This window comes from Amphiura filiformis, chromosome 10 (assembly GCF_039555335.1).
Source record: "Amphiura filiformis chromosome 10, Afil_fr2py, whole genome shotgun sequence".
NCBI lineage: Eukaryota > Metazoa > Echinodermata > Ophiuroidea > Amphilepidida > Amphiuridae > Amphiura > Amphiura filiformis.
Window position 1 is genome coordinate 35,549,242 of NC_092637.1, and position 16,278 is coordinate 35,565,519.

The window sequence follows — 16,278 nt, forward strand, 5'->3', positions numbered from 1 at the left end:
AAATCACATATTTTCCCCCAATTATTTTTCTTTATCAGGGGAACGAGGAGATTGTGTGTGTGATGACATAACACGGCGGAGTGTGTGTCGCTGTAAGGATGGCTATATAGGAGAAGCATGTGAATGTCCTACTAGTTTGAAAACATGTGAAGCAGACAATGGGGTAAGCAGTCAATATAGATTTCTTTTTTATAGGAGGGGGGTGGGGTTGGAAAATATTTCTTGAAGTGAAGTGAATCAAGCACGTTTTGGTAACATAATAAGTTGATGGTACAAATGTGTGCACAAATTTTTGCCATATTTAGCTAAAACGCATGGTGCAAAAGTGGAACAAATTTGTTTATCTTCACAAACTTTTAAGGAAAATTTTGTGTTATTTTGTAAAGTGAAGAGATGAAAGTGACGGTTATGAATGAGGTTACCGTATTCGTTCCATTAACCGCCCATGCCCCTAAGCGCCCACCCAGGGACTTTACTACACATGATCCTCTATCATTATGCGCAGAATCCATGCATGCAACTACTCGTGTATCAAACACAGGGCCTCTGCACACAAAGTCCATATTCTGGGCCATTTTTTACATATATGTTATGCAAACAATATAAAAAGTAAGTGTCCACCCAAAATGACTTTGTTAAGCGCCCTGGGCGGTTAATGGAATGAATACGGTAATAACTTTGCATGTATTTTTTTCACTTGAGGGCAAAAGTGATTTATACAATCTAAAAATAGGATTATCCATTTCCATTATTAAACAATCAATATTATACTGTAATTATCATGTAATATCATCTCTATTTCAGCTAATATGTAATGGTTTTGGTGAATGCAAATGCGGCAAATGTGTCTGTGACCCAACCTCACCATACCAGGGACCAAAATGTGAACAGTGCAATGCAAGTAAAGTAGTAGAAATAATTAAAGCCATATTGTAACATTTGCTGAGGAGATGCCCGCTATGTTTTTCAAATTCAGATTTTTACACAATATTGTAATGTAGTTGCATGAACTAACATCCCTGCCAAAAGCAAGGCCCAGGCATTATTTGGCTGCTTTACGTTTTGAATCAAACAATATGTCCTGTAGACTATTCTATAGTCCGATTGTTAATTCTTAGTCAGTGGGAGTGGTCTAGTTCGTAGACACATTTCTGATTGGACAATCGCATGATTTCGGGTGCCGTCTATCAGGCCGTAGACGACCCCACGTCATCATGCGTCTTGATAATGCGTAACACGCGTGTATAGAGTGCTTGTATGTATCGCGCTGGATGCGTGAGACTAGTGCGGAATACACGAACACGCTTAGCAGTACGCTGCAACAGAATACGTGAAGTTGTAAACAAGTTTCGTTCATTTTATAATGAGGGAGTTTTTATGACGGTAACTTAGTTTTTGCTTTAAACAAATTGTTTACAGTTATTAAAATAATATTTAACTGACTAAGAATGAGAATAAACGATAGGAATTTTTATTTTGCCTATCCTCTACCTATGAGGTAGTGGATACCGGCTGCGCCGGCATCCACTACTCAAAATATTGGACCTGCCTGTCGTCTATCACACGGTAGAGGATAGGCAAAATAAAAATTCCTATCGTTTATTCTCTAATTGTTTCTTTGGGGGGGTGCTTTATTCTTGCTTAAATACTTGGTGCATTTATCAAGAGAGGGCTCCAACCATTGCATTTTGCAGATTTTCAATACTCAAAGAACTATTTTTATAGGTAAAGAGGGCACTGTACACTGTTATTTTTCATACTATGATACTTATCAAGAGAGGGCTCTCTTTATGTTAATGTAAGATTCGAGTTTGCTCCTGGGTCGTCAATGCGGTCACTGGATTGGTAGTGTTTTGTGGACAGAGAGCAATACTCAAATTTAACAGTAACAGTACAGGGAGCCCTCTATTGAATGAATTGAAAATAACAGTGTCTGTGAAACTGTGATTAATACATGACTGTAGTATTGCCAAAATCAGACAAAAAATAATGCTGAAATCACACAAAATAAAGTGAAAAATAAATAAAAAAGACCAAATATTGACTATGGCATATGGTCTATGTGTCCTGTTGTTGTTTTATTCATACTATCGAAATATTCAAATCTGGGTATAAATAATTCAGATCTCTCTTGATATAAAACACAGTGTATAGCAATTTCATTGTAGAGGTTAGTTGTCGTACTTTACATCACGACATATTCCAAAACTTCAAAGTGATATAATTGTGTGTGAGATACTGTACACATAGTTTGGGAGTGATTGAGGACATGGTGGCTCAGTGGTTATGGCCTTGGACTCATTGTAAAAAATTTCTTTGCACGATTAATCTTTCAGACATGTATCGGAGAGTGTTCAAAGTATACTGAATGTGTATTATGCAAAGTCTTTAACTCAGGCATGCTGTCCTCAGAACAATGTGACCAATGTTCTGTTGCAATTGCGACGGAGACTACACTATTTATAGGTGAGTACACAAGCTACTGTGTAAGTGGTCATTTTTGTGCGAGTTTTTTTTTGCAATTAATCGCATCACAAATATGAGGTTAATTTGGTCAGAAACCCATATACAGGTGTCAACATTGGGGAGGGGAATGCTTGAACCACCCCTAGCAAAATATTGGGGGGGATTTATACCCCCATCCCCCGGGATCTACGCAGTGGCGGCGCCACGGGGGGCATCAGGGGCAAATGCCCCCAGGCAGAACTCTTGCCCCCTGTTTCCCCCAGTAAAAACACAAAATTACAAAAATTTCCACTTTTTGCTGCAATTTTGTGCAAAATTTGTTCATTTTGCCCCCCCCCCCTGAAATTCATTTTGCCCCCTCAAAATTTCTGCCGCCGCCACTGGATCTACATCTATGATCCGTGCAAAGGGCGAATAGCATGTGTCATTTACTTTAAGATTTTGGGGTATCACACCCAGTTGCCAAGGAAATGTTTCTCTCTCTTGCAAAATATTGCACAATGCTTTTATGATAATTGTGATTGGTAATCATATGAGACTCATCACAATCAAAGTGTAATTTTTCATTTTGCAATGTTAATTATATCAGAAACCATGTGTTATTTTATTTTGTTCAGTCTCATAATGAAAAGGTTTGGCTGCCAAACGATTCTCTTATAAATGCATCTATGCACAGTTTCCACCTCGATACACCGAGTACACAGATTTTTCCAGGCACAGCAATCTGATTTTATACTACACGGTTGAGTGCGTAGCATCATAAGAGCTGTGTGAGATCTAGCTAGTGACTAGTGGAAAAAACATATCTGTTATTGGATTTTTCAAAACCCTGAATGTTCAATCAGAGAAGTTTTTATATCAAAAAAAAGCTAAAAACACTTTTTTCATTCCGTTAACAGATTATGCAATTCAATGTTTATAGCAACGCGAATGTGAAAAATCTGTTGAAAACGATCTATTTAAATGAAGCACAATTTTTGACCAAGATGTAGGTTTTAAAAGTCATAACCTCAAGTGTTCCTTATTAAATGAAAGAGCACACTATTTCAATGAGCAATGGCCAATTCTCTTTAAATTGCAAATCTTGTGCAAAAAGTTGCTATTTTCACCTGTTTTGTGGTATAGTTGTAAATTCAATGAACTATGACTTTGCTAAAGAGCGCTTATAAATGTATTTATTTGTTGAATAAAAACAAGGTTTTGCTCTTCAATGTCTCATGGAAAAGTGATAGGACTATTATAATAAATATTATTGTGATGATTGAAGAACAAAATATTAAAATTGCACATTATGTTTACTGTCAGGTAACACAACAGAGAAATGCCTACATAAGGACCGTACTGGGGATAACTGTACAGCAATATATGCAATAGAGACCTTTGATAATGGGACCACACTGGTACATGTACAGAAAGAAAAAGGTGAGTAAAATTAACCTCAAATTAAAGCCATATTATAACATTTGCTGAGGAGAACGCCCTCAACCTTTTTTTAAATTCTGGTTTTTACACAATTGTAATGTACTTTAGTCAATAAAGATACTCTGCAAAAATCAAGACTTTAGGTGTTGTAGTTTTGTCAAAATCCGAGATTTTGAATAAAACGATGGAACCGGCGTTTTATTATTACGATGGAAATATTAGTCGAACACGTATGCACAGTACGCATTACACGGCGTCATGGATACACATACACAGACACCGAGGATCGTACCGTATTACAACTGCGGGAGTAACATGCATGGGCGCTACTAGTAAATTCCAATTTTCTATGCTTTACCTCACTTGTTCGGCTCAAAATTAAAAGGGGACATGGGACATATCTGACAGTAAAAGCTTACACATTTTATGGAAAATAAATACTAATCTATTTTTACAGAAATGTTATAATATGGCTTTAAGTTGTACACCTGTTGTGATGTCATAAAATTTCACTTCAGATGAATGCAAGTATGCGTGGTATTTTAAATCCATACTGTGAAAACTTGATAGTTAGCTTATCGCTCATTCTACAAAATCCGGTGCCAATAGCCCTTTTTCCATTCTTTGGTCCACAAATACTTTGTCGAGCATTTAGGGCATCAAATATGTTGTTTTTCTGGTAGATCTAAACGAGATCTACACAGACATATATAGTTGTCCATACTTTAAATGCTTTCTTCAGCCTGATTAACCCTTGCAAAGGCTCGAAAATCGCTAAAATTGCGTTTCCACTGCTCAAGTGTCAAATCTGATCCTTAATATTTTCTTTGAATAAATGCGATATCTTTACATATTTGTTGTTTTTTAATTAGATAAGGCACCATCATATTGCATATCAACATTATTTTTTAGTGATTAAAACGTCTTTGTGTAATTCTAAAATAAATTGCACTTTCCACCAAAACGCTGTGAGCTACGTTACCCTTTTTTAACACACGTTATTGGAAAGACGTAAAACAGAGGTATCAACGTAGTTTACGGTTTTTGAAAGGAAACATTCATAGGTTTTTAAAAATAACAGTAAAAATCGTGATGCTGTAGCATTTTTGGCATAGACATGTTGTAAACATTGAAATTTCGACCGACCATGTTAAGATTGGTGAGCTACGTTACCAGAATTCCATAGTATGCACTTGTATAACAAGTACTTCCTAATAATATGTGATAGGTACCAGTGATCGAACCCCATTTATATTAGAATTAACCGACATAACATTCTAACGTTCGCAAATCACATCAAAAACATTAAAAACCCGTGAACTACGTTACTGTGAGCTACGTTACGCACTCATTTATGCATCTTCAAAACTTCTATGAAATGGTGAAATCGGTGTTACATTTCACTCAAGTGATCTTTCGTTTGCTTTTTATGACCTTGGATTAAGTAAAACCAGCCCATTTTGTAGCATAGTAACGTAGCTCACATTACATTGAGTTTTAGTGTTAAAAAACATCATGACTTCCTGAAAGAAAAATATACAAGTGGTGTTGACAATCTTTTACATCTGAAAGTAGTGATACATTTGCTCTTAAAAAACACAAAAATCAGGTCTTTTTGAACAACTTTATTTTTTTCAATTTTTACAGTGGATTGGCACCGGATTTTGTAGAATGAGCGTTATGTGCTTACTATCGAGCGCTTTTCAAAACATGCAATAATTGCAAAGTCTGGCGCTTCACCAACTGAACTAAATGGGGTTGAGACACACATTTGCAGGTTTACTTGTTCATATGTAACGATGTGTATTGATGATTTGCTCAAAAACCTTTACACTTTTGTAAATGGGGCTCTTCGTGTTTGCATGTTTTAAAAGCGCTTGATAGTTAGCACATATGCTAACTATCAAGTTTTTACAGTAATTATTATGAATATGGGTGATTGCATTCTTAGTTTTTATTTAACGTTGATCGAATCTGATTTGAAACTTCAGATCGGATTTGGAAGAGTAAGAACGGATCGGGATGAGGTTAAAGGAGGATTTTGTGATGTTAGCATCCTCTTTTTATGACATTTATCAGTAGATATCCGCGAAAAAAGCTTATTCCCAAAATTTCAGTTGATTCCGATTTTGCGTTTGTGAGTTATGCATGATTATGTGTATCACACCGCTCCATAAGGCCACTGTTGTAATTTTATTCTGGTATACCAGAACGAAATTCAAATTTGACGTTATTTTTGCTGAACGAATTAGTCTGCAAGAAATTTTTGGTACATAAACATTATGTAGCCAGAGGTTTCCAGTGGTATAAAAATCTCAACTTTTTTTGAGAAAAGTGGGGGGATGAGGCCGTGGATCACGAAATGCCCTTTTAAGAGAAGATTAGATTTGCAGGTCTGATGTGCAAAAAAATGAATCTGTCCGAATCGAGCGGGTTTGTTCCAAATTTTTCGGGACAGATCAGGTCGGGTTTGTATTATTCGCGGCATGCCAGGATCAGGGTGGAAAATGTCTTGCCCCGCAGGGCATTAGTCTCCGTAGCCTATGAAACAGTAAATGAACCCCCTTTCTTTTTTTCTTTTCAGATTGTCATAGCAGACGAGCTGGACCCTACAGACCACCAGTGGACATAAAAATTATTGTGCTAGCTATAGTTGCCAGTATAGTACTAATAGGCCTGGCATTACTTTTTCTATTAAGATTAGCCATATATTTACAAGACAGAGCAGAATATTCAAGATTTGAAAAAGAAAGGAAAAAGGCTCAGTGGGATGAGGTAAGTTACTGGTATTAAGGGTATACGAGGTATTGTTGGTCGAAGCAGCCAAAAAAAATCAATTTTCATTATCTGAATCAATATATTATTGAAAAATAACACTTTGGTGTTTTGCAAAAGTTCATTCTACAAATCATATACTTTGAAAACTTGCTTAATTTATTGTTGTTAATGAGTTATGTACGTTTTACAAAAGTGTTGTTGTTTCAGCCCTCTTTACAACATAACTCAAGAACCACAGGACCTACAAAAGTATATCTGTGATATTTGAATTCTTCTACACGCTTCGCTATGAATTGAACAATGCAATTTTTGCTAAAGCTCAATACCATTCGCAAGATGCTGTGAACTACATTTTTTTGTTGCTGCTTCGACCAACAATACATTGTATACCCTTAACTGGGCAGATTTATGCCCCTTCCCTGGCTGAAATTGCACCTCCTCTCCCCAATTACCATCTGGGATACCGTAAAGATTCTCCTAATGGTGCTATGGTCTCCCTTGTCATAACTGGAATTATAGACACAACCTAAAAGTGCCTTCCCATAAAAATCCCACCAGGAAATAAGGGCATGTACCCTTAATTCTTGTTGGGATTTCAGAGGATGGAGCTCTCAATTTGCACATGCAATGTACCCCAAGGCAAAGGAGCCCAAGTGCGCCATTAGGCGAATCTTTACAGTATATTTCTGCCACTGCCACTTGAATTGGCGGTGCAAGAGAGCTGCAGAGTTATAACCACATATCGCTCATTCTACAAAATCCGGTGCCAATCCACTAAAAAAATTGAAAAAATAAAAGTTGTTCAAAAAAACCTGCTTTTTGTGTTTTTTAAAAGTAAATGTATCACTACTTTCAGATGTAAAAAATTGCCAACACCACTTGCATATTTTTCTTTCAGGATGTCATGATGTTTTTTAACATTAAAACTCAATGTAATGTTAGCTATGTTACCGACTATAAAATGGGCTGTTTTTACTCAATCCAAGGTCATAAAAAGCAAATTAAAGATCACTTGAGTGAAATGTAAAACAGATTTCACCATTTCATAGAAGTTTTGAAGATGCATAAATGAGTGTGTAACGTAGCTCACAGTAACGTAGTTCACTGGTTTTTAATGTTTTTAATGTGATTTGCGAAGGTTGGAACGTTATGTCGGTTAATTCTAATATAAATGGGGTTCGACCACTGGTAGCTTTCACATATTATTAGGAAGTACATGTAATACAAGTGCATACTATAGAATTCTGGTAACGTAGCTCACCAATCTTAACATGGTCGGTCGAAATTTCAATGTTTACAACATTTCTATGCCAAAAATGCTACAGCATCACGATTTTTACTGTGATTTTTAGAAAACCTATGAGTGTTTCCTTTCAAAAACCGCAAATTACATTGATACCTCTGTTTTACTTCTTTCCAATATCATGTGTTAAAAAGGGGTAACGTAGCTCACAGCGTTTTGGTGGAAAGTGCAATTTATTTTAGAATTACACAAAGACATTTTAATCACTAAAAAATAATGTTGATAAACAATATGATGGTGCGTTATCTAATTAAAAACAACAAATATGTAAAGAAATCGCATTTATTCAAAGAAAATATTTAGGGTTAGATGTGACACTTGAGCTGTGGAAACGCATTTTTAGCGATTTTGAGCCTTTGCAAGGGTTAATCAGGCTGAAGAAAGCATTTAAAGTATGGAAAACTATATATGTCCGTGTAGATCTCGTTGAGTTCTACCAGAAAAACAACATATTTGATGCCCTAAATGCTCGACAAAGTTTTTGTGGACCAAAGAATGGAAAAAAGGCTATTGGCACCGGATTTTGTAGAATGAGCGATATGCGCTGGTCTACCTGCCAATGTAACGGCCTCTAAGATAATATTTTGATTGGTTACAAAGAGGGCTATATCATCTATTGAGCCAATCACAGATATGGTAAGAATGATATAATAGTTTTGAATGATTTCTACATTCCCAAATTTTAATACAAGAGCACCAAGGGTGCTGTAGCTCAATTGTTATTTGAAATTTTAAAAATAAATATAATGTTCAGATATATGTATAACCGTTGAATATATCAAATTGGTTTTTTTTAATACACTGGTATTTAATTGTGTTTATAACATTTCTTTATTTATTTATGTCAAGAACAGCGTTCGAAATACGCACTTATCCTCTTGTCCTAAAATCACTGGGGACAACCATATTGAGCTATGTACTTATCCCCTGGACAACCTCTATTATGTATATTTTACCTCCAAAAGTATGACACATTTTGGGGATAACCAAAATGTATTGAGGACAAGCAGAATTTATGCTTTAGTTATCCTCGGGATAACCTCCATATTTTCATTATTTCGGATACTGGTCAAGAATATTGCTAGTTGGTTTTATAAAAACGAGTTAACATTAACAATAAAACTAAATAATATAGTATTTGGTGCATCTCACATTCTTACCAAGTTCAACAATATGACATGCTTGATCATACAAATGAATCCAATTATCTTGGTGTTACATTAGATCCACTTCTCATGGTGGGGATGTGAAACAAAATTTTAATTTTATGTGGCATAATGTACATGTATATAAAGGTCATTTATGTGCAACAGGGCCTCCACCTTTGTTCCATAACCATTAGGCCAAGGAAAGTCGATTTTGAGTTTCCCATCACCCACCCTCACTTCATTTTCTGACCCTCACTTGAATTCATTATTGTGATTTTCCAAAAAAATACCGATAAAAACTGGTTATATTTGCAAACAAAATTATGAATATCACTTTATTTTTTGTGGAAAAATCAAAACCAAAACATACATTTTGCTGTCAACCTTGCAGACTCTTTTTAATATACTTTTGAATCTCATTTGGGCTAAACATCCATCTTCAAGTGAGTGAGTGGCAAATAACAACACATTTTAAGTATGCGTGTTGGGCATATAATGAAAGGCAGAAAAATAATGAATAATGAATAATGAAAAAGTTACCTCACTTGTTTTCAGAAATTATGTGACAGGAAACTCAAAATTGATTGTTAGGGGCCTTAAGGTATAGGAAATTTTGTTTGCTATAGCCCCCAAATGAAATGTATTTAATTATGTTTGTACTCACTAAGGTAGCATTGTGTGTGAATTTTACAGCTGAACTAAGTGCTATTCTTTTTTATGGTCATTTTAGTGACTAAAATGGCCCAAAATGAGGGTTTTCAATATTGCTGTCCATTTCTAACCCCATAGACTTTACATGTAAAATAAAAAAAGGCCCATAAAAATTGAATAGCACTTAGTTTGGATGTAAAATTCTCACAAAATGCTTTTGAGTGATTACAAAAATAATTAAATACTTTTAATTCAGGGGCTATGTGGAATTTTTTTATTGTATCTCTTCATTTTCTTGTGCAATATAGGTCCTTTCACAATAAAATGTCCATCTGAAACAAAGGTGGCCTTAGGAACAACAGCATAGCCAGCATTTTAGTGTGCGGGAGTAAAGCCAAACTCTGTCCCCATTTGTCAATTTTTGACCTTTTTCAGTCATTTTAATGACACTTTACTCCGATCCCCATCTCCATTTTCATCACTGGAAATTTCTGTGTTGGGGATGCAACTTTCCCCCTAGCTCCCAATGCCACTGCTCAGGAGGGAGGCAAGGTGCCGAGGTTTTTCTGCATATAAATTGTTAATGAATAATAAATAAATGAATGGGCACCAAATATCTTCAGGTATAACTGACAGGAATATTAGCAGTAATAAATATTGTCTTTAGGCATGTCCACACAGCTAAAGGAATTTTTGCTTGAGCAAAGCGGTTCTCGGACAAAAACTTGGGGGGAATCTACCATGTGAACGCTCTCAAGGATTCCAATTACTAAGTTTACCCCAAATTTATCTGTGTCTGTTAATTAGTTGAATAAATGTAGGCCTTCAAGACATCCAAATTGCACCTGCATTGCTGAAAAGCCACCCAATTTTTTTCTTAACCATCTGTTTCTGTGGGACAGGAAATTGTTGAAAGTCTCAGGGAAAATCTTCAAAAGTTGCCCATTTGGGCTACTGAACTATGAGTTTGGCAACCTTGATTACTTTGTCCTTGTCAAGCACTTGAACTAATTCTTAAACAAACACTCTACTGTTGACATTAGGTTTTAGTGGTTTATGCATATTTAGGGAGCTTTAGAATTTTACAATCTCACATAAAAATAATTACTATGTAAAACTATCCTCACAAATATCTGAGCATGATGCAGTCATGTCTACAGTAGAATTCATCTCGACCTTTGCAGGACTTAACCCCATTAAAAGCTATTAAACCAAGATAACACTCATTGAAACAGCTCAACTGATTAAATCGGATCTTCTCTGGCTGTGCACATGTGACTGTTTTCATGTGCGATATCGCAATAAAGTTTGTATTAAAGCTTCAGTTGGGTAACCGATTATAAAGGAAGCGAAAGGAAACAATGGTATGTGTACCATTGTTCACGAAATGAGACAATGGCGTGCTTTTTGTAAACCAGCATTCTTGAAAATGAGCAACATAATGATTGTTGACTTAACACGGTTTGGAAATAATTTCTTCATATTTTTGGTGTTATCTGTCGTTTACATATCCTTCCTAAAACACAAAAGTACGACCCTCTCCAAACACCTAAATTAGCTAAAAATTTAGGACATGTTACAAAACTATATTGTCTAGAATTTTAGAAGAGTACTTTTAATATTGGCCGGTTATTTTTCACACAGCGACGTTAACTAGGCAATGTACTATTACCTATAACATTAACTAAAACACCAAAGTACGAATATTTCCAAACATCTAAATTAGCTAAAAATTTAGGACATGTTAAAAAACTATATTTTCTAGAACTTTAGAAGAGTACTTTTAATATTGGCCGGTTATTTTTCACACAGCGACGTTAACTAGTCATATCCCCATACTTTTAACGTAGGGCTATTTGTAGAGGTCACGCGTCAATGGGAAAGAGCACTGTGAGCTACTGTGTATTGTGTATAGGAAAACGGACAGTAACTGCAGTATGGAGGTCTCTGCAAAAATACACATGCTCCAAATCTAAACCTCCATAAAACACAGTAACATCATTGGCAAAGCTAAAATGTAAACATGTAACAGATGACTTATATTGGTTAAAACACCAAGGTTAAACCTGGTGTAGCATGTAAGAAATCTAGGAATGAGATTATTCTTGTGAAACTGCACAATTTTTTCGTGACAAATTGCTCGAAAAAGCACACTTCCTGTCCATTTTTTCCCAGCAAAATAAGTAACTTTCATGAACAAACTTGCAAAGATCGCCACCTCAAATTACCAGCTCCATTACTCAAACGATGTAGCAAGAGAAAGAAAAAAACATCGAGAAATCCGGATCATGCCTATAGTTCAATTTTGCTTCGCAAATTGAGCTAATAAGATCTGAGCTGTCAGAGAGATGCCAATTATCTGGATTTATCAACAATATTTTGCTGAAAATGAAATTGTAAAAAGTGTCATGTTGTACCAAAAATGCCAGTTTTTAACCCACAAATTGATTTTTAAAAATGTAAGAATTTAAAAAAATATACAAGGTTCAAGTTCTAAACCTTTAAGTTCACTCAAACCTCTATGCCACTTATCTTTTACATTTTATTTTCCTTCTTTTACAGGCAACCAATCCACTCTTCAGGGCATCAACAAAAACATACAAGAACCCAATGTATGGCAAATAACATCTATAGACAATTTTATCTATTTATTTATTGAATATTGATTAATACTATATGTATGGAGATCTGCTCCGAGTAAAATAAGGAGTTCTGTGCTGACTGCAGGTTGGTAAGCACTGTCGACTAGGGGCATACCCAGATGGCCTAAATCCAGATGGCCTCAACCCAGATGACTTCAACCCCAGGTGGCTGAGTGGCTTAGATGTGCCAAAATAGGCTGACTGATAACAGGAATCATCATTGGAGAGATTCCACAAAGCAACCATCTCCCTTCCAACAGTAATTTGCATAATGATCAAGCTTCATCCACAGGCTTCATCAAGTTTTGAGATATTTTTTCAAATTATCAAGAGCTATCTCAAGAAATACTGACCCAATACTGGGCTTGTTTGTACTCATTTGAATGCCTTTTTCATGCCAATTCCAAATATGGTCATGAAAATGTACATTTCTGACATTTTTGAATTGATGAAAAAAATTTGAAACGTGTCTTCTGCAGTCGACACCCGCGTGAAAAGAGTTAGGAGTTGCTGATATGTTGGGCTTTCATCTGCCAATGCCTGGATCTCAAACATCGTCATCTGTCATAGTACGCTCATTAGATGACCTATAACCTCATATTCTACATTTTGAGGAGGTCAAATTTTGAGACATAACTGTTGAATGGAGCTTCAAGACCTGTGCTACTGGCAATGAAGCTCAGTGACACCACTAAGGCAATAGAAACAAATTAGTTCGATCTTTCGATCGAACATCGATGCTTGGTCGATCCTTATTATTTGTGAAATCAATTAATTTTCTATTGTTAATTATGATAAAATAGTCATTTGTGCCTGTAGTGTTATTGACCAATATAAATTTAGAGTTAATTCTGATTAATTAGTTGATAGTTCATTAATAACAAGTATCGAAGCAGCATCGACGGTCGATCCAAAGATCGAACAAATTTGTGTCTGGTGCCTAACCACTATACAAGGAGTGTGGTTAGGGTAAAAGGTACCTACCATATGGTCTTCAAGTCTCTTTACATTTGTGATGCTTACCAGGAGGATAAAACATATATGCATATTCATAAACTAGCATGCAACAAACTACATAATTTTGTTATGCCTGCTACATGGGGCGAACTTCACTATTCCGATGGTTCGATATTCCGAAGGTTCGCTATTCCGAAGGTTCACTATTCCGAAAATTACAAAGGTTCTCTATTACGAAGGTTCTCTATTCCGAAAACAGAAAGGGTTCTCTATTCCGAATATGAAAAAGGGTTCTCTATTCCGAATATGAAAAAATGGGTTCTCTATTCCGAAAACGAAAGAAGGTTCTCTATTCCGATATAAGACACCGTGTTCTCTACTCCGAAAATGAAAAAAAGTTCACTATTCCGAATATGAAAAAATGGTTCTCCATTCCGAAATCTGGGGCCCGTGACCTTTGACCTCGGGTAGGGCCTGTTAGTGTACCACATATGGGCTCTTGGGTCTTTGTAGTTTAAGCGCTAGCCTTGACAGAATGATGTGTTTGATGATGGAGGAAAAGGCCCTAAAAGAAACCAAGTCAAGTTTTTCGGTTAGCCATGATGTTACGAATTCCACTGCATATAACATATTCGGAATAGAGAACCTTTTTTCATATTCGGAGTAGAGAACACGGTGACTTGTTTCGAATAAAGAACCTTTATTCGCTTTCGAATAGAGAACCCATATTTGAATATTCGAATAGAGAACCTTTCTGTTTTTGGAATAGAGAACCTGTTTGTGTTTTGGGAATTTTCAGAATAGAGAACCATTTTTTCGGAATAGCGAACCTTTAATTACATTCGAATAGCGAATGGTAAAATTACACGTTCGAAAAGCGAACCTTGAATAGCGAATCTTGAATGGCGGACCTTCGAATAGCGAGAGGACCCCACGACATGTACCACAACCAAAATCTTGCTGACAGAACTCAAGACTGATGGTGTAAAAGAACCTTTGCACCATTTTGCATATTACAGTAACCATGATTTCTGTTAATGATAGTGTACAAACATTGGCTGCTCTTGCGGGAAATGGTGCAAGCTATTTCCTAAAGGTAACCTGGTGACTATTATAGGCCTACTGTATTCTATAACACTGAAGGTTGGAGGGAAAATAGTAGGCAGACGCTCTCAAGAGTCAATGAGAGAGAATAGAATGTACCATTTTCCAAACAAACAACAGTAAATAACTGTTTTTTAGAATGTATACAAATATTCTGCTCCACACTAACCATGCTAACAAACTCAAGCAGGCGATATCTACCACATGAGTGCAAGTAGTGCCAACAACATGACCATGGTCACGATATGTCGATGATGAGCTGGAGGGAAAAAGTTGCCATAAAAAGTGACTACTTCCCTGCTTAACATCATCACATCACTATCATCACAAGGCTTTTTATAGCAACCTTTTCCCTGCCACTCAATATTGGGGGAAATAGTAGGACTATTTTATGTCATGTGATGTAGTATCCCCAATCAAATGATACTGAATATACGAGGGGTATCAAAAAGTTTTAGAAATCGCCCAGAAGTGAAAGAGCTATATCAATGAAATTTTGTCAGTGCAATCACTGGTCCTTATGTACACTATGATGCAAAAATGGTCTCATAAGAATGTTTACTTTTTTACAGGCGCTAGATGTCAGTACCTGCCTATGTAACCACATAACAAGCAAAATGGAGAAAATTGAGGCATGTAGCATGATTATGTTCCATTTTAAGGGTTACAGTGCCCAAAAAAATCTGATGAAATAAAAATTCATTTTCCAAAAAGCAACAGTGACAATATCACAATCACCACGAAGATAACTTTCATTTCATCATCGATTTTCTAGGCATTGCAACCCTTCAAATGCAGGATCTTAATAATGCTGCTTGCCTCAATTTTCTCAATCTTGCAGTTTATGCGCAGTAACTGGGGCAGCAGGTTATTAGCATCTAGCGTGGCCTGTAAAAAAAGTAAACATACTTATGAGACCATTTTTGCACCATAGTGTACATAAAGGACTAGTGATTGCACTGACAAAATTTCATTGATATAGCTCTTTCACTTCTGGGCGATTTCTAAAACTTTTTGATACCCCCTCGTAAGTATCCGAAGGTCCGAGGTGCTATTATGTTCAATATGATGATGTTACTGTCTTGCCTGTTTTAATATTTGTTTGTTGAATTAAATATGAAATTTTTATTATTTAACAGTATAACTTGGTCAAGTTAAGAAAAAATGTAATGTATATTAATTTATAGATATTGTGCCTATTATAAAGTTTGTATATAATGAAATGCGTTATTTTTTAAACATATGTAATAATAGAAGTAATATAATGTGAAGAAAGGAGAATGTTGATCATTAACAAAGATTGAAGGCCCAATCAGAGATTTATTGTTAAGCAATAAATACTTGTGATATACGGTAAATATTTATTTAGGTAAATTTGATATTGTATGATAACATGTAGCATACTTCTTTCATAAAAATCACTCATATATAAATTCTGGACCATCATTGGTTGATTACCATATAATTTATTTGCCATCCACCAATCATTTTTACCATCCTAACATAATATCGGTATCACTTACACATGCATGTCATTAACATGTGCTGGGAAGATGCTGCTTCCTCATGCAATTTGCCAATTTTGTTGCTTATTTCAAATGAGTATAAAATATTATTGAAGAGGTACAGAATTTATGTGTGAGTGATATAAATCAAATATAAGTGGTGAAAAGCTGTGAAAGATGGATTGTTCCATTTTATTCACCACATGGTGAGCTGATTGAATGGTACAATCCATCTCTCACCTTATGATTATATTTCATTTCACTTAGGCCCATTTAAAGGAAGGTGACCTGATATATTTGGA

At 35.7% G+C, this 16,278-nt stretch overlaps 1 protein-coding gene across 1 annotated transcript; it reads left to right on the plus strand.

Annotated features, from left to right (window-relative positions):
- Positions 1–2,342: 2,342 nt before the first annotated feature.
- Positions 2,343–12,911, plus strand: LOC140162793 (integrin beta pat-3-like). The gene is made up of 4 exons (XM_072186094.1): positions 2,343–2,466; positions 3,772–3,888; positions 6,473–6,663; positions 12,331–12,911. Exons 1-4 carry the CDS (start codon positions 2,400–2,402, stop codon positions 12,391–12,393), a joined length of 438 nt encoding a protein of 145 aa, XP_072042195.1. The 5' UTR covers positions 2,343–2,399; the 3' UTR covers positions 12,394–12,911.
- The last annotated feature ends 3,367 nt before the right edge of the window (positions 12,912–16,278 follow it).